Source organism: Cetorhinus maximus, chromosome 12 (assembly GCF_964194155.1).
Source record: "Cetorhinus maximus chromosome 12, sCetMax3.hap1.1, whole genome shotgun sequence".
Classification (NCBI taxonomy): domain Eukaryota; kingdom Metazoa; phylum Chordata; class Chondrichthyes; order Lamniformes; family Cetorhinidae; genus Cetorhinus; species Cetorhinus maximus.
In genome coordinates, this window is record NC_135890.1 from 93,942,859 (window position 1) to 93,968,692 (window position 25,834).

At 40.5% G+C, this 25,834-nt stretch overlaps 1 protein-coding gene across 1 annotated transcript in view; it reads right to left on the reverse strand.

Annotated features, from left to right (window-relative positions):
- Positions 1–1,258: 1,258 nt before the first annotated feature.
- Positions 1,259–25,834, reverse strand: part of slc15a4 (solute carrier family 15 member 4) — an 89,707-nt gene continuing 65,131 nt past the window's right edge. The window contains exon 8 of the mRNA XM_078554110.1: positions 1,259–2,451. Coding sequence (XP_078410236.1) covers positions 2,267–2,451 — 185 coding nt within the window. The 3' untranslated portion in view covers positions 1,259–2,266. The remainder of the gene's footprint in view (positions 2,452–25,834) is intronic.

Sequence of the window (25,834 nt, forward strand, 5' to 3'; positions counted from 1 at the left end):
AAATAAAGATTTAATTGCAAGTTGTTTTTGTTGTAAAGTTGTCAGCTTGTTCGGCTAAGACCGCACATCTTTCAACTTTACAAATAAGTTGTTCTTCAGAGATGCTGGAAATCTGGGCCAGAATTCTTACCTTGGTGGGCGGGTGGGTCCCACCGGCTCGGCGGCTGGCGGGCAGCCGAACTCCGCCATCGAAACGGGGCCGGCCACCATTTTGAGTGAGCGGGTCAATTAAGACCCGCCCAGCGGCCTGCCTGACAGGAAGCGCCTTGCGTTTCCTGTGCGGGGGGTGGAGAGATTCCCCAACTGTCAAAGTGCGCTCTTTCGCGCATGCACGCGAAAGAGCGCACTGCTCCCTGAGACTAAGTGCTGTCTCAGGGAGATTACTGACAGTGTAAAAAGCATTAAAAATAGAAAAACATAAAAATTAACATGTCCCCCTCATGTGACAATGAGATGGGACATATTAATAAAAAGGACAAACTTCATTTAACTTTTTAAAAACGGACATGAAACCTCATCCTGTCAGTGGATGAGGTTTCATGTATTAACCTGCTGGGGCTCCTGGCCTGCCCGCTAACCTTAAGGTTGGACGGGCAGGGTCTTTAATTATCTTAATTACCCTGTCAATGGCCTTGATTGGCCATTGACAGGTCGGTGGGCGGACAGCTGATTTTGCTGTCTGCCCACCTTCCTCAATATTTAAATGGACCGGGATGACGTTGGGGGTTCCTCCTGACATCATCCCGCGTCATTTTCCTCTCGGCAAGCGGGTCCCGTCCCCAAATCGCCGACCGGAAAATTCTGGCCCTGGTTCCCTCCGATTTGAGGAACTCAAAAAGCTCAAAATTGTGACTAGTCTTCTAGACTCAAACCTAAATTGTCAGGGCCAGACCAATAGTAAATACTACTATCTTGGCTAGCCATCTAAATAACTACTTATCGAGCTGGATCAAGAACAGAGTCTGTGGAACATACTAATTCAAAATATTCAATTACATTTTAGGTTGGTTTCTAAGAAACCAAACCCCAATTTCTTCAGTTTTCTCCATTTATTCCAAAACTTCCAGTTAACATGCAATTCTACATATAACAGGAGTCCAGATGATCAGATTTAACTCTATCCAAAAATCTGCAACAGAAATTCATTTTAAAAATGTAAATATGATTCTTAATAAAAACCTACCTTCATCTAAAAACATTCAACGCAAGTTTGGCAATATCTTTTCATCCATTTCTGCAACATCGGTAAAGAAGCAGCTTTACATTTAAAACAAATGACATTTATTTGATATTAAACAACAATTTTACAGTGCGTTCAAAACAATCCTCTGAAATGCTCAGCTCCCAGTGACATGTATCCTTCAATTTTTATGGCTCTAATTTTCATTTTGCAATGTTAAGGAAGAAAAGAATACTGTCACCAAAAGGCCAGGTGTGCTCAGTGCTTTTGTCAGTAAGAGAAAAGTGTAGAGAATTCAAATTAGTCATAACAGCAGCAGTTGGATTATAGCCTGGCCACAATGTGCAAATCTATTATACATGCATTTGGCAAGTTATGATGATCAGCTAGCATTTATTATACAGCTTTCAATTTCTGTAACATATAATCCAGTTATCCATTTACCAATCAGTCAACTGGTTATTGGAGAGATGGATTCCTCTCAGTCTTTTATTTACACACATGATTTACAGAGTTGCCAAGGTTGCAATTACATTTTTGGTTGTTTTACAGATGGGCTTAAAAGTGGCATTACTGCCATTTATATTTATAAATATAAAATTAATATACCATAGCACTTTGTTAACACTTAACTAACATAAGTAACGCAATAAAAAGATTACCCAGTACATTAAAATATTCGTTATATCCACTTATGCTAAAAATTATTGTTGGCCCAATGAATTTCAAAACAAACGACAGACCTTTTGCTCAATACTAGAATTTTACAAGACATCAGAATGTCATGTGGATTTATTTCAGAAATCAGCGGCAATGAAAATCTGAAACAGAACTAAAAGAAATCTTGCCTTGCAAAAAAACATACTTGAACAGCCTGCATTACCTGCCAGTAAACTCTGAAATTACTTGTATTGTCCCATATGTTGAAATGCAACAGTCATTCAGGTAAAACACCCCTTAGCTTTAAAGGTTCAGTCCGCAGGTGAGCCCAGGCATGCTACTTAGCCAATCCATTACGTGCCTGAAGAAAGGGTTTACAAGTATTTTGCTAATAATTGCATATTTCACAAGCAATGGCTCCCATTTTTATTTTCTTGTATGATTGTGCTTCAGTTCTGCATTCTGCCTTCTTCCATTGATGAATAGCATACCAGATTTGGTTTTGTGACGATCAAATGTCACAGATACCACAATAAAAATAATTAGTGTCACACACTGTATGGCTGCTAGCAGGAAGAAATAGTAGTCCATATGACATTTGTTGATATTACCTAGGGGGGCAGAAATAAGAAATAATTAGCCTTTATAAAATTTTGACAACATGCAAATTATAGGTCATCACAATCAAACTGAACATGGAAAATGTTTTATATTTTAAAATCAACCATGCTGAAAGAACACCAACTGGATGGCTTTGAAAATACTTTTACTCCGTATACAGACTAGATACTGAAATTTTGCAGTATTTCATGCCTCAGGTTGTGCCAAATCACTTTGCAGTCAACAAAGTACTTTGTGAAGTGCGGTGACTGTTGTTATATACAACATGGCATGACAGCCAATTTGCACACAGCAGGCTCCAATGAACCACATATGATAATGACCAGATAATCAGTTGGTCAACTGCTTCATGCTTTAAGTTGAACAGTTTCACAAAGGCAAATTCTGAACTCAAATTTATTGCTTTTTTGTTTGGAAAGATACAGATTTATAAATAATTTGAAAGTCAAAGCAGGTATTTATTTACATTTACAAATTCAAAATATTGGGTAAAAATTTTCTTTCTTGGATAATACTCATTGCACATTTAACTAATTGCATAGAAAATGTGTTTAAGAATTTCAACAGCAATATTGTTGGGTAGTTAAAAGCAAAAATACCACTGCTTTGTACTTCACTTTCATGGGAAAGTACAGGCTGTATCGATTATTGTTTCCAGTGTATGAATTACTGATTTACTTAAGAGGTCCTAGTCATTGTTTAAGATTGACATCTCCCGAAATCACCCTTATATCACTGAAATATTTTAAGTATTTAGAAGACTTCTTTAAACTTCCAAAATACAGGTTCCAGTTGTAAAAATAATCTGTAAATGTTTAGAAAATTCAGCTATTTAACTAACTTAGTATCATCAATAGCAGTTTAAAATCATTCCTCCCTTTTCATCTTTTTCTATTTTCAGGTCTCCCTGCCACACATCATTCCTTCCTCAAACAGAAAGCCAGATGTCTTGCTCCCAGCTGCTTGTTCCTAGGTGTCTGTTGCTCGTGAGCAGCTGCTGGTGGATGCATAAACACTCATTGGGTGATTTGTCTAATTTTTTTTCACTTTCCTTCTAATGAAACATCTAGGAATTGAAACTTCTCCATGTGCAATGTTTTTATTGTGATTGAAAATGCATTTATATCAAAATATACCATTCACTGTTGTAACCAACTGTATTATAGAGATAGAAATGAAAAATAAATAAAGATTTGCATTTATATAGCACCTTTCATAATATAACTCAAGTTGCATCATTTAAAAACTTGGGAAACAAGATAACAAAGCACCGTAACAAAGCTAATGTCGTATAACGGGGATGAACTATATGCAAAATCTAGAACAGGAAGCTCAATGATTTATCAAGTAGAAAATATGATCATTCAAATATGCTACTATAAAAACTATGCAAAATGCTGCTTAATGCTACAATGGTTTTTCATCAAGTTTGAGAAATTTAAGATTGGTGTTGCTTTATTCCTCTTTTTGTTGAATCAACTGTAATCATTCAGCACTATGAAATATGGTACAATTAAATCCAACCATCTGTATATTTTTGATGTACAGTACTCAAGGCAAAGCGCCATTAGTGCTTTCAACAAAGCATTTTGGAATAGATCCACCTTCCTCTTAGAGATTAGCATGGGAAAAGGACATATGCAGGCCATTTAGAATACCAATTACTTGCAACATGGTGATTTAAAGATGCAATTAGTATAAAATAACCTGAAAAACAAGTATGCCTTCTTTGCTTGGCATCAAGGCTGGAGAGAAAAAAGGAAACAGCTTTGATTGCTTTGTATTTTTAATGCATGATTGAACTTAAGAAATCTGCCATAAAGAGGAGCACATTGCGGGGTTGGAAGGGTAACACTCCTGAGTTGATCATTTTTTTGTTATAGAGGTTGATACCAGTGATGTACAAAATTTTGACTGTACATATGATTTTTTTTGCCTGACACTATAATTTGCAGTTATGCTCCCAGTAGATGCATTTTACACTGGTGATGTTGGAGTTTTGTGACAATTTAAGCGATTTCTTCAATATATTTTTATGACTTTGGGCAAATGAATTTTTAAAAATTGGCTACAGCATCTCTGCAGTAAAATTCAATGTACCAATAGCAAAATGACCATTGATGGATGTTTTGAATCAAATCCCTAGTAAACCTTTGAACCTAAGCAATGAGCAAGGGTGAAGGTTTCAGGTCATAAGAGACTTATTTGGCTAACAGAAATCATCTTTCCTTCATGAGCTCAATCTGAGGCCATTGAAAGAAAGCCCAATTCTAACCATTATAGGAGTGCATTAATTGATAAGAAGCTGAATTAGAAAACTTTTAATTGTGGTACTGTAGCAAGAATACAAAATAGAAGCAGAGTCAGCAACTGATAATTGGTGCAATTTTGTTTTCCTCTGACATGTGGAACTACAGAACTATTCTCAATTATTTGGATATGTCAGATGCAGTTTGTATTATCATAAAACAGAATCGGAGAAAATGACTTAGTCAATGTGGTTTCACATGGCATGAAGATCCAACATAGACTGCGTCTGCAGGTTTTTTTTTCTCCCTGGGATAGAAATACTATTTGTATATGAAGGCTAAGCAAATGAAAACACTGGTATAATATAGAATCAAATAAAGTTAATCAAACACTATTTGCCTTTAGCAAATCTGTGCTGGCTTTTCTTAATTAATCCACACTTGTCCAAGTGACTGTTAATTCTGTCTCACATACTAGTTGCTAAAAGCTTTCCCACAACTGAGGTTAAACTGGCTGGCCTATAGGTACTGGGCTTATTTTTTCAGCTTTTTTTAAACAAGGGTGTAACATTTACAATTCTTAAGTCCTCTAGAACTACTCCTGTATTGCAGGATTGGAAGATTATGGCCAGTGCCTCTGCAATTTCCACCCTTACTTCTCTTAGTATCCTTAGATGCATCTGTTCTGGTCCTGATGACTTATCAACTTTAAGTACAGCCAACCGTTCTAATATCTCCTCTTCGTCAATTTTTAGCCCCTCCGTTATCTCAACCACATCCACTTTCACTACGACTTTGGTAATGTCTTCTTCCTTGGTAAAGACAGATGCAAAGTACTCACTCAGTTAGTGTCTCAGCCATGTCCCCTACATATATCGCCTCTTTGGTCCCTAATCAACCCCACTCCTCTTTTTAACCACCTTTTAACTATGTATATGTCTAAAGACGACTTTCGGATTCCTTTTTATGCTAGCTGTCAATCTCTTTGCATATTCTCTCTCTCTCCTTTTTTTTCACTTCCCCTCTGAATTTTCTATATTCAACCTGATTCTCACTTGTATTAACAACTGACATCTGTCATATACACTCTTTTTCTGTTTCATCTAACTCTCTATATCTTTCATCATCCAGGAAGCTCTGGCTTTGTTTGTCCTTTCTTTCCTCTTTGTGGGAATGTACCTTGACTGTACCCAAACCTTTTCCTCTTCAAAGCCAGTATTATGGCACAGCAGATGGCAAATGCTGAGCTGCTCAAATCCCAGAGGGAAACTTGAAACAGCTGCCACAACTGTTTTTGCAATTTGTATTTTTATTGAGATGCGTGCCTTGAATTCAGTCATAAGTGAATTCAGTCATAAGTCCAAGAAACTAAATTAAACATTTATTAATAAAAGAAATGGTTTTAAGCACATACTTAGGTCTAGAAATTACTATAACTACTAGCTCCCCTAATTAATTGGACTCCCAGTTACACCTCTGTTGAGGCAACAGTAAAATAACATAGATTTCAACAGACCCAGGCAAAGCACACAATACCCTTGACAGTGATATTCACAGTGAGTTTTCTTAGCTTTGGTTCCTGTAGACAGCAACTTGATAGGCTAGAGGCTTTTCACACTTGTTAGATCTTAGAATTCCTTCTTTCCTTACACATAACCTCATCTCCTTCATACAGGTTTCTCCCTTTTTAATGTAAATTCCATTGTCCCAGTATGTCTTTGCAACTTTACTTTTTTCATAATATAAATATTCCATAACACTCATATTATCAGTAATCTTTGGGAAAAATAAACAATTTGGCTTAGCCTCTTATGGATAGGTGTAACACCTTACCATCTCTTTGAAATTCATTACTCTGGTGTATCTGAAAATGCAAATGTTCTTCACACCTCACATTCTAAAACTTCAGCCATGTTTACGTATTTAGCATTTCAAACCTAGCTTCTCTTTTGGTATTTCAAAAGCTCCAGGCCAGCTGTCCTCAATTCAGTTAAAGCCCCCACACACACAACCTCACAGAGAAACTAATCCAAACCCCACTATTAACCTACCTTTACAACAAATCACAACAATAATTTGAAAATTATATTTTCATGACAGCAGACCATTGTTTCATTACAGCTTTGCCTGCCAATCTTTGTTTCCAAATTAGCCGGATTGCTCCTTGTCCTTTTCCATAGTACCATAAGCTTTAGGTTAGCTTTGATCACTGTCTCCTAAATGCTCCCCTACTGACATTAGATCCATTTGACCCACCTCATTCCTTAGAATCAGATACAGCAATGCCTCCTTCCTTGTTGGACTGGAAACATACCATCCTAGAAAATTTACCTGAATACGCTTCAGAGACTCTTTGCCCTCTCTGCTCTTTACACCATTACTATTCTAGTCTATATTCAATACTCTATAGTTTTTGCACATCTTTAATTTCCTTGCTAATTTGTTCCCTATATCTTTTCCACTCACTGGTGGCCTATAGAATACACCAAGTACCTCTATTTTTCTTACCTTTAATCCAATCAATTGTTCTTAACCTTTAAGACATTCTCTCTCTCCAGCACTGATTATATACTCCATAAGCAATACTGCCACCCCTCCTCCTTTCTTTCTTTCCTTCCCCATTCTTTCCTAAAAACTTTGTATCCAGGAATATAAGTTCCCAGTACTGCCCTTTCTTTGAGCCAGGTCTCGGTTATCACCACAACATCATTCCCCCACTTGACTATCTGCACCTGTAGCTCACCGACATTATTTACCACACTTCCTGTGTTTACATATGTAGACAGCAAACCTAATTTAGTTGCTATTGCATTCGGTCTTATCTGATCTCGCTTAATGCCTTATTATTTCTTACTCCAGTGCTGTCTTTCCCAATTCTTTGTGTACCCTATCTTTCCTCTATAATGTTACCTCCTGGTTTCTATCCCCTGCAAAGTAACTTTAAACCCTTCCCAACAGCACTTGCAAACTGTCCTGCAAGGAGATAGGTGCAAACTGTCCGTCCTGTAAAGGTCACATGCCCCCCCAGTCCCAATGTCCCAGGAATCTAAAGTCCTCCCTCCTCCATCAGCTCTCCAGCCATGCATTCATCTGCTCAATCCTCCTACTTCTATTCTAACTCGTGCATAGCAATGGCAGTAATCAGGAGATTACTAACCTTTTAGATCCTACTTGCTTGTTTCACCCCTAGTTACCTAAATTACGCTTTGAGGACCTCATTGCTCTTTCAATGTCTGTCGTTGGTACTGGTATGGACCACAACAGCTAACTATTCACCTTCCACCCTCAGGGTACTCTACAGCTGCTCAATGGCCTGAATTTTTCCCATGTTGGGCAGGCTCGGCAGGAGCAGGCGGTCGTGGAGCCGACTGCCGCCCGCGATCGGCTCCGCGCCGCCATTTTGCGCGGGCGGGCCAATTAAGGCTCACCCAGCATAATAAGCGAGCAGTAGCCGCGCTACCTGTGTGGGGGGGTGGGGGGGGGGGTGGGGTGGGGGGAGGAGGAGGGAGAGTCGGGTGCATCGCTCTTTCGCGCAAAAGAGCACTTCAATCTCCAAGGAACAGAGCTGCCTCAGGGATATTGAAGCGCTTTGGGAAAAAAAATAAATGGAATAAAAATTTAATGAAACATGTCCCCTCATGTGACTGTGTCACATGAGATGGGACATGTTTTTATGTTTCAGAAATTTTTAAAATTTAATTCGTAAATGCTTTAGGAAACCTCATCCCACTCGTGGACAAGGTTTCCGAAAAAACATAAAGGCCGCTTCGTCTTTTCGCCTGGCCTCCAACCGGAAGGTTGGACGGGCAGCGTAAATTTGACATTAATTATTTCGTTAATGGCCTTAATAGGCCTATCAATTATCGGCAGGCGCGCAGCCGATTCCGGCGCATGCCCAATCGAAACATCGTGAGACAGCGTGATGACATCGGGATGCATGCCCGACACCATTGCGCTCATTTTACACGCTGGCGTGTCGGGCCCACCCCCGCATGCTGACTGTAAAGTCTTGGCCAATGACATCCTTGATCCTGACACCAGCGTGGCAACATATCATTCTGGATTTACATCTGTGGCCACAGAAATGCTTATCTGCTCCCCTAACTGAAAATCCTCTATCATTATTGCTTTCCCATTCATCCTCCTGCAGTCCCAACCCCCTCAAATACCCCAGTACAGCTGAGCCAGCTGCAGTGCTATGAGCGTGGCTCTGGCTGCACTCCTGAAAGGAATCACCACTTTCAGAATTGAATAATGTTAGAGACAAAACAAAAACAGAATTACCTGGAAAAACTCAGCAGGTCTGGCAGCATCGGTGGAGAAGAAATCAGTTAACGTTTCGAGCCTTCATGGCCCTTCAGCAGAACTGAAGCATAGTTAGGAGAAAGGAGAAATATAAGCTGGTTTAAGGTGAGAGACCAAACGCAAACTGGGCGACCGCTTTGCGGAACACCTGCGGTCTGTCTGCAAGAAAGACCCAAACCTCCCTGTCGCTTGTCATTTTAACACTCCACCCTGTTCTCTTGCCCACATGTCTGTCCTTGGCTTGCTGCATTGTTCCAGTGAAGCCCAACGCAAACTGGAGGAACAGCACCTCATCTTCCGACTAGGCACTTTACAGCCTTCCGGGCTGAATATTGAATTCAACAACTTTAGATCTTAAACTCCCCCTCCCCCCATCCCCACCCCGTTTCTCCCCCCCCCACCCTTTTTTTTTTCAATAATTTATATAGATTCTTCTTTCCCCACCTATTTCCATTATTTTTAAATCTCAAACTAAAACCTTGTTAGTCTTTTCCACCCCCCCCACTAGAGCTGTACTTTGAATGTCCTGTCTTCCATTCTTAATTAGCACTTTTCTTAGACAAATATCACCACCTTCAACACCTCTTTGATCCTTTTGTCTGTGACATCTTTTGATTATCTGCTCCTATCACGGCTTGCTTATCTCCACAATCACCACACCCTCAACTTCTCTCTTCCCCCCCCGCGCCCCCCCCCAACCTTAAATCAGCTTATATTTCTCCTTTCTCCTAACTATGCTTCAGTTCTGCCGAAGGGCCATGAAGGCTCGAAACGTTAACTGATTTCTTCTCCACCGATGCTGCCAGACCTGCTGAGTTTTTCCAGGTAATTCTGTTTTTGTTTTGGATTTCCAGCATCCGTAGTAGCTTTTAGCTTTTTGTTTTTATCTCAATGTTAGAGACAAGATGTACTCAAGGAACGCCTGCAATACCTGCCTGGTCATTCTTGATTGCCTAGTGTTCACCCATTCCCTATCTGCCTCCAAAACCTTAAGCTGTGGGTAAAGCACATCTAGAAACTTGCTATCCACGAAACACACAGCCTCTCAAATGCACCTCAGTGATACGAGCTGCTGTTCAAGCTCATGAACCTGGAGCTTGAGCTGCTCCAGCTAACACTTCCTGTATATGTAGTTATCAAAGACACGAGAAGCATCCTACAGTTCCCACATGGAACAGGATGTGCACACCACAATACTGACGTGCCCTGCCATACCACTATTTATTACATTATTAGCTGACCTATCAAAAATAAACTTAAGACTTAAATAATTCATTAATCAGCTGTTTCCCTTGTGCTAACATCATTTTAGGGGATTTTAAATAACAGCTTTTCTAGTGTCAGGGCTGCCTCAATGCCTACACTGGTTGCTGTTTAATTAATTTAATGAGGGCACTGATTCAAATATAGTAAGGTAAAGGAACACAACTTATTCAGTGCCCTTTAAGGCTACGAAGATGTGACATTAATAATCAGCAGCAGCCTCTACCTCATGAATAAGCAGGTTTTACCCAGTTGAGCAATCTCTCTAATACAAAGTATGAACAGGTAAGTTAGTAAATACATTACTTAATTTAGTATTCTCTGGTAAAATACTAGAGTCATTGCATAGAACAGGACCATACAATGGATTGGCTCAAATGAAAAAGGAACTTACTGCACAGAAGCAGTGAATGCAAAATTGCCATCATTTTTGAAATATGGCAACAGCTGCTATTGTTTTATAATGGAAATCAACAGTAAACGGCATACCAAGATACGTTTCTGTAATATAAGTTTTAAGACACCCCTTCTCAGACATAAAATAGCAATAGGTATCTATTTGCCTATGGGTATAATGGCGCTCATCTGCAAATCAGAACAACATGAGGCTGATTTTTTCCCCCACATCAGGCAATAAATTTAGAAGGAAAGTAGCAGAGATAAATTTGAGGCCAGGCACATCTAACAATAAGTGCAATTACATGGATCCCTCTGGGTATGCACAGACATGTGGCTTTTGTCAGAACCAATTACCCAAATTACATCAACCGAAGTCTAGCAAAGGCTGAAAGTCCTATTCACTAGCAAAACATTGCTTGAAATGCAGAACCTTTAGATTTTTTGAATTTTCATATTCAGCAGTAAACATGCAAGTTCAGCCATGTGTGATCTTTATTTGCAATTCAGTATCCTTGCTTAGGTTATAAAACTGGATACTATCCCTTATTATTGTACCAAATTATAAGTTAAACTGTGTGAATAGCTAACTGGTCCATATATTGTGGTCAGCAGCAAAGGAATGGCTCTCATCATTCACATCAGTGACAGCTGCCCACAAAGTTTTGAGGATTTCAGAGCGCAGACTTGCTCTAATCAGCATCTGATTTAGACTGTCATCCGCTACAGAGCATTTGTGAGCAGGACAAGAAACAGTGAAGTTCTCCAATGAATCAAATTGAAAAAACCTCACTGCGACGCAGAGTGTCTAAGTCAGGAAGTTGTAAATATAAATTAACTTCAAATTATGTACAGAAAGTGAAATAAAGGCTGTTAATCCTATATATTTTCTAGAGAAAAATAAAAGAGACAGAAAAAGTAAAAAAATGTTTAATTTTTAAAAAATCTCCAACATAAATTATCTTCTGAGGGAGGCTCCACATATTGCAAAATTAATTATCAGGTGTCAGAGGGGCTGTTTGGTAGGAATCGCCATTTATTCTACCAATAAAAACTCACTCACTCCTGAATGCAGCCCTAACTTTTTTTGCCATCTTTAGTGCAGAACTATTGAGCAATCACCCATTTTTCATGCTGCTGCATTTATTTCAGTGTCCAACAGTGAAGACTGCAACAGTGCACCCTATGGAAGAATTGAGTACATCTGATAGCAACGTCTGGATTTCTGTGCTTAACATGGATCCCAAATTGTGGACCGATTTACCCCTTCATAACGGTGAATACTGTTAGCCTCACTATTATTCTTATCACAGGATGTGGCCCATTAACAGTGAGGTATGAAAAATGCATAAATTTTGACAGAACATTTTTTTTTATCCATTCATGCAATGTGGGTATCGCTGGCTGGGCCAGCATTTATAAATCCACTTAACCATTTCAGTATGAATTATTTTTCCCATATACTCTTAGTCAATGATTCTATATTACTTATGTCCATTTCAGAGAAATCTTTGGTACCATTTCCTTAATTTTAATTTTTCTGCTCTATTTGTTATCTTTATTGTTCAAAAGGAGTTGACATTCTGCTGTGGTAAATTTGCACTGGTGATCCAAGAATGACTAAATACAAAATAAAAAGCTCTATTGGCTTAGAAGCTCAGCCAACTCTCTAACACTTCCACATGGACCATAACCCCACCACTGGACATTGTCATCGGCTCCAGGTCTGTCAATGACCTCATCTCTTCTGGAGATTTTCCCTCCACAGCCTTCAACCTCAGACCCCAACTCCAAACTTCTACCTCCTCCCCAGGATCCACAAATAGGCAAACAAGCCTGCTCTGCAAACCTATCATTTCAGCCTGTTCCTGCCCCACTGAACCAATTCCTTCCTATCTCGATTCTATTTTCCTCCCCCTGTCCAGTCTTTTCCCACCAACATCCATGACTCTTCCGTTACCCTCCATCGCTTTAACAGTTTCCAGGCCCTAATCACCTCCTCCTCACCATGGACATCCAATCTCTACACCTTTATCCCCAACCAGTCTCTACTCACTGCCTGACTGAACTTGTTCTAATATTGAACAACAACTTAACTCCATTCATTGGGCAGAATTTTGCCCTTGATGGGCGGGTGGGTCCCACCGGCTCGGCGGTGGGCGGGCAGCCGATCGCCGCCGCCAAAACGGGCCTTGCTGTCATTTTAAGTGGGCGGGCCAATTAAGGCCCACCCAGTGGGCCCCCCGACGGGAAGTGCTATGCTCTTCCTGTGTGGGGGTGGGAGGGATTCCCCAACTGTCAGAGTGCGCTCTTTCGCGCATGCGCACAAAAGAGCACACATCTCCCTGAGACTAAGTGCTGTCTCAGGGAGATCACTGACAGTGTTTCAAACTTCAAAAATGGAATACTAAAAAAATTATTAACATGTTCCCCTCATGTGACAATGTCACACGAGATGGGACATGTTAATAAATATCACTAAAACTTTATTAAACTTTTTTAAAAACAGACATGAAACCTCATCCCGCCAGTGGATGAGGTTTCATGTTTTTTCAGAAGCCCGCCGGGGCTCCTGGCCTGCCCACCAGCCTTAAGGTTGGACGGGCAGGGCTTTTAATTGGCTTAATGATCCTGTCAATGGCCTCAATTGGCCATTGACAGGTCGGAGGGCGGACAGCTGATTGCACTATCCCCCCACCTTCCTGAATATTTAAATGGGACGGGATGATGTCGGGGGATCCCCCCAACATCATCCCACATCATTTTCGCGTCAGCGAGTGGGCCCCGCCCCCAGCTCGCCGACGGAAAAATTCTGCCCATTTCCTCCAAATAAAGGCGTTTTATGTGTACTCGCATGGGTCCTAGCTATGCCTGCCTTTTTGTGGTATTTCTGGACCATTCCTTCTTGTAGTTCAACTGAGACCCCTCCCTCACCTCTTTTTCTTGTATACTGATGACTGTATCAGTGCCATTTCCTGTTCTCACCCTGAAATTTTCCAGTTCATCAACACTGCTTCAAACTTCCACCCTTCCCTCACCTTCACATGGTCTATCTCTGACTCTTCCCTTTCTTGACTTCTTTTTCTCCATTTCTGGGGACAGCTATCGAAGAATATTCACAACAATCCCACTGACTACCACAGCTATCTCAACTACACTTCCTCACACCGTGCTTCCTGCAAGGACTCTATTCCATTCTCCCAGTTGCTCTGTCTGTTCTGATTGTGATATTCTATACCAATGCTTAAGATATGTCTTCCTTTTTTTCTCAATCCCCACAGTGATTGACACGACCCTTGACAGTTTCCATCCTGTTTCTTGCACTTCTGCTCTCACCTCTTTCCCTTCCTCCCAGAACCACTACAGGGTTCTCCATGTCCTCACCATCACCCCACCAGTTTCTGGATTCAACAGGTCATCCTTGATCATTTCCACCACCTTTAGCGTGATACCAAGCACATCTTCCCCCTCCTCTCCTGTCAGCATTCTGAAGGACCCTTTCCTCTGCGACACCATGGTCCATTTTGCAATTACCCTCAATATTCCCTTCCCATGCAAGTGCAGGAGATGTAATACTTGCCCTTTACCCCCTCTCTCCTCACTATCCAAGGCCCCAAACACTGCTTTTCCTTGTAACACAGCAATTTACATGTACTTCTTTCAATTTAGATTCCTATGTTCATTGCTTGCAATGCCATCTGCTCTACACTGGGGAGGTCAAACAGATCGACTGACTGCTTTGTAGAACATCACTGTTTAGTCCGCAAGGAGGGTCCCAAGATTCTAGTTGCCTGTCATTTTAATTCTCCACTTTGTTCTCACGCTGACCTCTTCATCAGTATTAGCTCAAGGAACTTCATCTTTCAATTGGGAACCTTTCAGCCTTTTGTCTCAACACTGAGTTCAACAATTTCGACCATAATCTCTGCCCCCATTTTGTTTCCTTTTTCTTATTTGCAGGTTTTGATATACTCTCATTTTTCTCTTGTTTTGCTTTTGGACAACAGCTGTTTATCATTTGCCATTCACACATCTAGACCATGTCCTTTGTTTCTTCACTTATCCCATTACCATTCCCTTTAGCCCTGCACCTTAATTTCTTTTGTCATTTAATTTCTCCCCGTTTCCACCCTATCACAGGCCTTCCCTTTTGTTCTTTTCCCACCCTCCCCTACTTTCACTTGCTGAAAACCTATTCCAGTAACTCCTTGCTTAATGTGGCTGTTGTGTTCCTGAAGTGCAACTTTAAATGAAACATTAGGCAAATCAGATTTTCCCATTACAGCCAATGTAAAAGCTTCAGTTAGATTCTATAGGACCTTTCCCGTCAGGGGGAAAAAACATTAAACTAAGTTTAGAAAAGATACACTGTTGAATTATTATAGTCATAAGTGAAATAACCTTTAAAATAAATATGCTAATGCTTTCAACTTACCTCTTACTCACCACCTCTTCCGCTCCTTGCCTCTCCCACTCCCTGAACCTCCAAACTCTTTGCCGATTGGGCTCCTCAATCCTCTGGTTCACTGCCAATTATGCTCTCCAACCTTCCCACTGGCGAAACCTCCAAACTCTTTGCCAATTGGGCTCCTCAATCCTCTGGTTCACTGCCAATTATGCTCTCCAACCTTCCCACTGGCCAAGCCTCCAACTCTTTTGGTCACCAACCACTCTCACACTCACTGCTTTCCTTTCCCAAACCCTCACTGTGAGTGAGGGTTGGGAGATGAGTGACGAGGGGCAGGAAGCAACCTACAGAGTGAAAGCAGCTTCGAGCTGCAGAGGTAAGCCGCAAACTGAGAGCCGGGAGGATCAGCGACTGGGAGAGGCTGCTCCAAAATGGCGATCGGATCACAGAACCCTACATCACACTTAGCACAAAATTACATCAAAACAAAACTCTTAATGCTAAACATGAACACCCGCCCCATTAACTGACCAATGTTAAATTGAAACAACTTAGAGAGGACTTACTGCACATTAACTTTTTACAGTTCTGATGAAAGATCATCGATCTGAAATGCTAACTCTGTTCTCCACAGATGCTGCCTGACCTGTTGTGTATTTCCAGCATTTTCTGCTTTGCTTTCATATTTCCAGCGTCTGCAGTATTTTGCTTATATAACTATTTCAGGGTCATTACTGTACTTGGAAATTAAGCAACATCTTGACTCATACAAAAATGATTGAGCAAATAAAATCAAATTAACCTACACTGCATTGAATAGGCTACCTTAACTCAAACTTCCAACTCCTGGCATTGTGCAGTAAACCAAGAGGGCAATTATTTCAGTTATTTGAATTTATTGGTTATTAAAATAGTCCAATCCTGTAAGGGAAATGTTTGTTGCCTGAAAATGCATGCATGAACTAGTAATGATAAGGCTACAATGCTTTGATTTATTTTCTGTACTCTAGCAGCCTTTGGGGTTTATGGAAATATTGCATCAGTATTGTGCTTTATTCTGTGGTTTAATTACAGCACAAGTCAACGTGTGGCACAGCTGACATGGTACTTCAGGATTTGTCAGTAAACAACTGAAGCATTTCTAAAGGTTTGAGCATATTGTTTTGGGTCACGTGCTTGAGAACTTGTTCACACAGGCTCCCCAAAGAGCTTTGGAGTGCATGTAATATACCTGAGTACAGAATAGATGAGTTAATATGGGAAAACAAGCCATAGGACAATTTATATATTTTCCTTTCATGTAACGTGAAACTAGAAATCAAATTTTTGCAGTAAAATAGGATCTCCAAATTGAAAAGAGAAAATTCAAAACAGAAATAATTAGTTACGTTTTATTTAAAGTATAAATGGCTAGGAATATGTTTTAGACGCACTGTAGACAGTTTATGCTGGTGATGTTGGTATCATCTCAGCTATAAAATATGAGAAATGCTTTGATTATATCAGAACATCCATTATTTTTCTTCATGGAATAATGCGATACAGTCCAGTAGACAGTGATTTGGCTCATTCTGCTTTGAACGAACTATCCAATTAGTGCCACTCCCCTGTTCTTTCATCACAACCCTGCAAATTTTCCCCTTCAAGTACTTATCCATTTCGGTTTCGAAATTTATTATTGCATCTGCTTCCATGTCCTTTAAGGCAGTACATTCCAGATCATCATAGCATGCTGTGTAAAAATGTTTTTTTCTCTTGTCGCCTGTTTTTTTTTTTGCAGATTAACTTAAATCCTATTCACCAGGCTGGAAAATACATACTGTTATTCAGCATTTTAAAAAAATCATCACTGGTACAGTACTTTTCCATCTGCGATTCAACTATTGCCTGAATAACCCATCACCATAAATCACTAATGACAAACATTAGCAGCTTTGAAAACAGGAACAAAACATTTGCTTGGCTTATTAAAAAAATTATAAGCTGCCAAGTCAAGTCAGTTGTTGGAGTGATTCAATTGCAAAATCATATTATAGTGTAATGAAAGCATTTGCCTACAAGCAAAATACTGCAATAAACTTCTCTGTATATTGCTGATATACAAAACAGAAATGCTTATAGTCTTGAACACTTTTTGGAATGGGCATTAAAAATAGATTGCTTACTCAGCTTCTAAAGCAACCACAGCCAAATAAATATTGTACTGGAATGGAATAAAACGTTATTTTTATATTTTAATTCCAATGTGGCCTTTATCTGGATCTAGTTTTTGTTATTTCAATTGTTATTGTTTTCCAATATTTGCAAATATTGGCAGCTCCCCTCAAGCATTCCATCATTCCTTATTCATAAGTCCTTGAATATTTTCATTCCCTAAATGATACTGCAGCTGTCTGATCTTTTTTCTGTCTAAGTGATAGGAGAGAGGAATGATATGTGGGTAGGGTAGTTTTGCATGAAGTTCATTTCACATAGGATGGAAGTCCAGAGACTGGGGAGATGATTAGAGAAATTAATCTCTAATGAGAAAGGTACAGAGGCAGATTTCAGTCTGGCAAGGGTAATAACATTTCAGCAGCAGTGAAGGGGAGTAAAGCTGGAGATGAGTGAGAAAGCTACATGTAGGATTAGAAACTCCTAGGATGACATTGCAGGGCAAAAGGAGAAGTCAATGTAGGAAACTGTATTCTCTCAAGGCAAAACTACCTTTACTATGATTTAGTGACGATACAATGTACACAGTATCCATGTGGGCTTGATCCTTATACAACAATAATACAACCTCTTTAGAATCAGATTACATCTGTCTACTTTGCAAAATTTCATCGACTGGAAAAAGTTTACTCTGTTTCGCTCTACACAAATGCTGCTTGACCTGCTGGATATATCTCACTTTTTTAGGTTTATGTTCCAGTACTTTTTTACTTCCCACTAAGTTTGCTGATTCTTGCAGCTTTATTAGCCATGACCTGTGTTAGTCTTGGCTAGGTGGCAGGACTTTCGCCTCGGAGTCAGAAGGTCCATTCCAGACGAGTTCAAGGCCCATTCCAGACAATTGAGCACATAATCTTGGTTTAAACTCCAGTGCAGTCTTGAGAGAATGCTGCATGGTCAAAGCTGCTGTCTTTCAGATGAAACACTGAACAGAGATCATCTCTGCCCACTCAGGTGCACATAAAATATCAGAAAGCACTATTCAAAGAGGAGCAAAGGAGTTCTCACAATTATCCTGGCTAACAAATGTCCTTCAGACAGCTTTACTAAAACTGATTAAATGATCATTTAGTTCTCTGGTCTTTGTGGGACACTGCAGTGTGGAATTTGGCTGCTGTGCGAACTGTTACTGTACTTCACAGATAGTTAATTGGCTGTGAAGTATTTTGGAACGTCTGTAGTCATGAAAGGCATCATATGAATGAGGTTTTTTTTCTTCATTATAATCCTTGGGTCTGCATACTACATCACTATTCATTTTAATATAAACTTCTTCTTTGGTTCCTTGCTCCCATAAGCAATAGTTTTACACTTATTCACTTTGGCTTGGACACGTCACTCAGTGACGAATGTTGACTCTTCATCGTTGAGGGGAAAATCCGGGTCAAACTGAATAAGTGTAAAATTCACCTCCCCTCACACCCCGCTGCTCCACATCCTGGCGCTTCTGGTCCCCCCCACTCCTTCCCCCCAGCATAATCCCCATTCCGCCACCACTGTTTCTTCCGCACCCCCCCAAAACTGGCTACCCTCGCTTCTAAGTCCCCTCAATGTCTGAAACAGCACATGATGGAAAGGAAAGAGGGGGAGCCGGAACTGCAGAGGTTGGGGGCAGGGGCTGGAATGGGTGTGCAGAAGCCAGGATTTGGGGATGCTGGTTGGGGGGCAGGGGTGATAGAGAGCCTGGAGAGTGGAGGCAGCAGGGCGGGGTGCAGGGAATCATGAGAAACATTTGTATTCACAATAAGCAGCCATTTGTTAATTTTGTGGATGGGGACATAAGCAATTGGAGGGCTGATTCCTGTTATTATCAGCATAAACATTTTGCATGGAAAAATCCCTGCAGATTGAGGGCAAACAGACAAAGTTTTCAAATTCATGGTCCCTGCCACTTTAAGAATAGGAACAGTGGGACCATCAGCATGCGCTCCTTTGGAATTCATTCAGGCACACAGTAGCTTCTGATTTGTGTAAATGAGCTTGCCTGAAGTTGCAGTGCTGTTGCATCTATCAATAGTAGCAAACTTCTCAGAATTTACTGTTATTGAAAAAGAGAAATCCAGGCCTTTGAATCTGCCATGTCTTGGTCTAGTTACTTAAAGATCTAGATGCTACTAAGACCGGTTGAAATGCTGTTAAGTGCTTTTTGAAAATCAGCTATAAAGTCAAGTGTCGTTTCGAGTCCATATGACCCTTCATCATACGGACTCGAAATATCAACTGTATTCCTCTCCGTAGATGCTGTCAGACCTGCTGAGTTTTTCCAGGTATTTTTGTTTTTGTTCTAGATTTCCAGCATCCGCAGTATTTTGCTTTTATTATAAAGTCAGGTATATTGCCTGTGCTTCACTCGGTCAATAACAATTTCGACAAAACGCCAAATTTCAATTGGAGTTCAGGATTTCCGTTTCCATAATTCACGCTAAATTCTTTAATAAGCTTTGCCTTTCCAAGCTGCAACACCTCTGGAAACATTTTCCCCAAAAGCTTTCATTTCAACGGATGTTGAACGCATTGCCCTATAGATTCCAGGTCTGTCCTAGCTTCTTTCTAAATAATGTGTTCACACTGATGAAACCTGAAGTCTCTCATGCATTTAGAAAACTTTTAAAAAAACTCAGTTAGACCCTCATTAATTTCAGCTTCAACAATCTTTAAAACTTATTGTCCAAGTTTCTTGAACCAAGCATTATTTTAAGGACATCTAACCTTTTTATTTGCATAGATGAGCTCTCTCATCTTTTGCTATTCCTGAAAATCTAAGGACAATTTTGCCTTCTCTTCTTGCATAAAGATAAATGCAAAAAACAAATCAGCTATTTCTGTCTGCAGATTTCAACTTTCTATTATTATTGTTAATAAACCAATATTTTCTAATATCCTTCATTTACCATGTATAAATTTGTAAAACCCTTCATCAAATTGAGAGTTTATGAGCATTCAAGGTTTTCTCTTGGATTCATTTACACACGTTTCATATTTTGTTGTAATTTACCTAACTTCTTGCCCTACAGCCCATATGTGTTATGAAAGTCTTCTACTTTTTGCATCCCTAGCCTTTTGGATCAATTTTGATCTAGTTGGATTTAATTTCTTAGGCACTGATCAGTGAATATCAGTCACTGGTAGTAGCCAGAGTGATATCATTAGTGCAAGGATTGGGTTTAGTAAAAAGTCTAGTGAAAGCATAATTCAACAGCCTACTAGTTTATATCTTATGCAAGTCTTCATGATTCCTACTTGTAAAATATTTCATATTTTTGAAATAAGATTTCAAAGTAGCCTTAAAAACAACAGCACATATAGGGCATTCTTAATGTTTCCTCAATCCAAATGGGAAAATATAAATACATAAAGATGGGAGATAACTAGTCTAAGATTTAAATACTGAGAATAATTTGCTTACTCCTCAGCTGCGCCAAGTTTAAACTTCCATTGACTCAGGATCCTGTGGGATTGTTGTACTTTAATGCAAAGGGTCTATATTAGAAACAAGGATTATATTTAATTTGTACACCTTTAGTCTTCAATACAAAACAGGGCTAAACTGTCTTTTTAATATGCACCCCAATTTTTTCTTTGCTTTTTCAATGACTATTAAAAATTATTTGTCCTGCTGACTAATAGAATGTCCAAACTGAACCTACCAGATATCAACCATCGGTCCACCTCATTGCTATTAGAACAGTCATAATCTCAGTGTTACTGCCTTACAACTTTAAGGAGTCTCAATCTTTTTGCAATGAGAAGAGGTGAATGTAAAGGATTCATGAATCAGTAGAAACTAAACAATAATTAACCTATTCTGAATCACTTCACTGCATCTCTAAGTAGCTACTAATGATCTGCCCATTTATAATGTATTAAAAAACATCCACTCCAACTTTGCATAGCCAACGTAGAATTTTCAAACAGTGCTGAACAGGCCAAACTCCACTGTGCCAAACAGATTTATATCTAGTAGACTTATTGACCTGTTGTCAATTATCCTAGAGGTTCAGATAAATGAGAAAGATATGGGGAAAGCATAAATTTATACAGCTTTTCACAATATGATTGACAGGCAACCGTAATGCAAATTCCACGTCACTTGGAAGTGCTGATCATTACAAATGAAAAGGCATAATGATAGACTGCCAAAGTGTACATCAAACATTTCAGCTAGACATTAGAGATCATTCGCATTCCCGATCAGTCTCATTCATTTTTTAGGAAGATAGATAATTTGTCACAATACTTTGGTGAGACGGTTGATTTATAAGTAAGCATCTCAGATAGGTTCCCTAGATGTCACCTGCTGGCATCCGACAGCAGTAAGAGTTCCTCTGGAGAGGGTAATACATGTGTTTTTATTTCGCATATTGAAAAACAATGGTATATTGAAAAACAATGGTATATTGAAATAGTTGTACCTTACTGTTCTATTATACATCTTGTTAACTAGATATGAAATCGACCTATTCCACTGCTTTGGAAAGCTAGACAAGACTACATGTGTGGCAATTTAGTTAAGCAGCCATTGCACACAAGCAACTCAAATGCCTATAATTAACTTATAATACTATTTCATTCACGACTAAAAGAAGCATCAGTAACGGAGTTCTAACAGTAAAGGTGTGCCCAATGTGAATCATCTATTGGGACATCCAGGGATCACCTCAGTATAGGGCAGTAAATTTTATCCTCTCTTTCCTTTTCTCTACTCCAACCCTCCTATGCAATGTTGTTGGTTTTATACAATGAACGTGACTTCACCAACAAAAACTATAAAGCTACATTCGCCTGGCCTTGAAGAATCCAGACTGAGTGTAAGAGTAGGTTATATGCTACCCTTGAAGGCTTAGCAGTAACAGCTGTTTTATGTATTGACCATAAGTCTACTAGCTGCCTACAATGCTCCAACACCACTTTGGCAGTGAGCCATAATTAATTCAGTTTAAAAGAGTTTAAAAAAAAAGGCAGGACAGAAAGTGGGAGGAAAAGCTGGTGTTAGCCATCAGATACCCAGGTTTTGTGTAAATTATATATAAAGAACTTAAACCTTGATGTAGACACAAGCTATACTTACAGTTCCTAATACTAATTAAAATAAAACTAGTGACAAAATGGTCATAATATTAGAGGTGGAGCGAAACCGGTTTAAAAACAAATCTACAATGGTTGAGAGTATGAAGTGCACTGCCCCTGAAGACCACAGGTACAGAATCAGTTGAGATGTCAAAAACAAGGTATGATTAACCAATAAGTAAGGATGTGAATGGGGAGGAGTGGTAGGATGAAATGACTGAATCCTGTCCTCAGGTTCCAAACATAAGCAGATAAGAATTTTACCATTTGTAATTTTTTAAAAAGCTTGCAGGAAACTTTAATTTTGTACATTCAGGCTGAATACAAACAGGGATACAATATCTGCCTTTGCAAAAGATTTTTTTTTAATTCATTCACAGCAGTGGGCTTCGCTGGCTGGGCCAGCATTTATTGCCCATCCCTAGTTGCCCTTGAGAAGGTGGTGGTGGACTGCCTTCTTGAACCGCTGCAGTCCATGTGGTGTAGATGCACCCACGGTGCAGCTAGGAAGGAAGTTCCAGAATTCTGACCCAGCGACAGTGAAGGAATGGTGGTATATTTTCAAGCCAGAATGGTGAGCGACTTGGGGGAGGGGGCGGGTCTTCCAGTTGGTGGTGTTCCCATCTATCTGCTGCCCTTGTACTTCTAGATGGTAGTGGTCGTGGATTTGGAAGTTACTTTCTAAGAAGCCTTGATGAATTCCTGCAGTGCATCTTGTAGATGTACACATTGCTGCTACTATGCATTGGTAGTGGAGGGAGTGAATGTTTGTGGATGGGGTGCCAATCAAGCGCGCTGCTTTGTCCTGGATGGTGTCAAGCTTCTTGAGGGTTGTGGGAGCTGCACTCATCCAGGCAAGTGGGAAATATTCCATCACACTCCTGACTTGTGCCTTGTAGATGGTGGATAGGCTTTGGGGTGTCAGGAGGTGAGTTACTCACTGCAGGATTCCTTGCCTCTGACCTGCTTTTGTAGCAACAGTATTTATATGGCTAGTCCAGTTCAGTTTCTGGTCAATGGTAACCCCCAGGATGTTGATAGGGGATTCAGTGATGGTAATGCCACTGAACGTCAAGGAGCGATGGATAGATTCTCTCTTGTTGGAGATGGTCATTGCCTGGCACTTGTGTGGCACGAATATTACTTGCCACTTGTTAGCCCAAGCCTGGATATTGCCCCAGGTCTGGCTGCATTTGGATGTGGACTTGTTCAGTATCTGAGGAGTCATGAATGGTGCTAAACATTGTGCAATCACCAGTGAACATTCTCACTTCTGACTTTATGATGGAAGGGAGGTCATTGATGAAGTAGCTGAAGATGGTTGGGCCTAGGACACTACCCTGAGGAACTTCTGCAGTGATGTTCTGGAGCTGAGATGACTGACCTACAACAGCCACAACCATCTTCCTTTGTGCTAGGTATGAATCCAACCAGCAGAGTGTTTTCCCTGATTCCCATTGACTCCAATTTTGCTAGGGCTCCTTGATGCCACACTCAGTCAAATGCAGCCTTGATGTCAAGGGCAGTCATTCTCACCTCACCTTGGGAGTTTAGTTCTTCTGTCTGTTTGAACCAAGGCTGTATTGAGGTCAGGAGCTGAGTGGCACTGGCAGAACCCAAACTAGGCATCAGAGAACAGGTTATTGCTAAGTAAGTGCGCGTGATAGCACTGTTGATGACCCCTTCCGTTACTTTACTGATGATCAAGAGTAGACTGATGGGGCGGTAATTGGCCTGAGTACAGGACACACCTGGGCAATTTTCCACATTGTCGGGTAGATGCCAGTGTTGTAACTGTACTCATGTGCTGGGCTCCCCCATCATTGAGGATAGGGATATTTGTGGAGTCTCCTCCTCAAGTGAGATGTTTAATTGCCCACCACCATTCACAACTGGATGTGGCAGGACTGCAGAGCTAAGATGTGATCGTTGGTTGTAGGATTGCTTAGCTCTATCACTTGCAGCTTATGCTGCTTGGCACACAAGTAGTCCTGTGTTATAGCTTCGCCAGGTTAACACCTCATTTTTAGATATGCCCGGTGCTGCTCCTGGCATATCATCCTGCACTCTTCATTGAACTAGGGTTGATTCCCTGGCCTGATGGTAACGGTACAGTGGGGGATATGTCGAGTCATGAGGTTACAGATAGTGTTTGAGTACAATGCTGCTGCTGCTGATGGTCCACATGGATGCCCAGTCTTGAGTTGCTAGACCTGTTCGAAATCTATCCCATTTAGGATGATGGTAGTGCCAGACAACACAATGGAATGTATCCTCAATGTGAAGGCGGAACTTTGTCTCCACAACGAACGTGTAGTGATCACTCCTCATTTACAGATGCACCTGCGGCAGGCAGGTTGGTGAGGATTAGGTCAAGTATGTTTTTCCCTCTTGTTGGTTCCCTCACCATCTGTCGCTGACCCAGTCTACCGAGCCACTCTTGGTGATGGACATTGAAGTCCCCAACCCAGAGTACATTCTGCGGCTTGCGCCCCTTCCACCCTCAGTGCTTCCTCCAAGTGGTGTTCTGCATGGAGGAGCACTGATTCCTCAGCTGAGGGAGGGCGATACATGGTAATCAGTAGGAGGTTTCCTTGCCCATGTTTGATCTGATGCCATGAGGCTTCATGGGGTCTGAAATTGATGTTGAGGACTCCCAGGGCAACTTCCCTCCTGACTGTATACCATTGTGCCGCCAACTCTGCTGCCGGTGGGACAGGACATATCCAGGTTTGGTGATGGTGGTGTCTGGGACATTATCTGTAAGGTATGATTCCATGAGGATGACTATGTCAGGATGTTGCCATGTGAGACAGCTCTCACCAGTCCCCAGGTGTTAGTAAGGACTTTGCAGGGTTGACAGGGCTATGTTTGCCACGGTCTTTTCCAGTGCCAGGTCGATGCCCAGTGGTCCGTCAGGTTTCATTCCTTTTTTGTGACTTTGTAGTGGTTTGATACAACTAAGTGACTTGCTAGCCATTTCCGAGGGCATTTAAGAGTCAAACGCATGGACCATTTCCTTCTCTAAAAGACATTAGTGAAGTAGGTGGGTCTTTACAACAATCGACATCATTAGACTTTAAGTTCCAGGTTTTCATTGAATTCAAATTCCACCATCTGCTGGGCTTCGAACCCGGGTCCCCAGAGCATTACCCTGGGGTCTCTGGATTGCTAGTCCAACGACAAAACCACTAAATCATCGCCTCCCCCACAAAAAGTTGCAAAATGTTCATGTACACAGAATGTACCAGATAAAATTCTACTATTCCTTTGTAAAACAGTTTAGTACTTAAAAAAAAGCCATAGTAGAAAAATAAAATCATGCAGTCCTTCAATTAAATAGGCTACACCAGCATCTAATTATTGTCAGAAGGGAATTTTGCAGCTAAGTAACATCACCTATGCACCTTTGTGGTGTCACAAATTTTCAAGCCCCCTTTCAATGGTTGATATGAAATGGTTGCTTAAAGT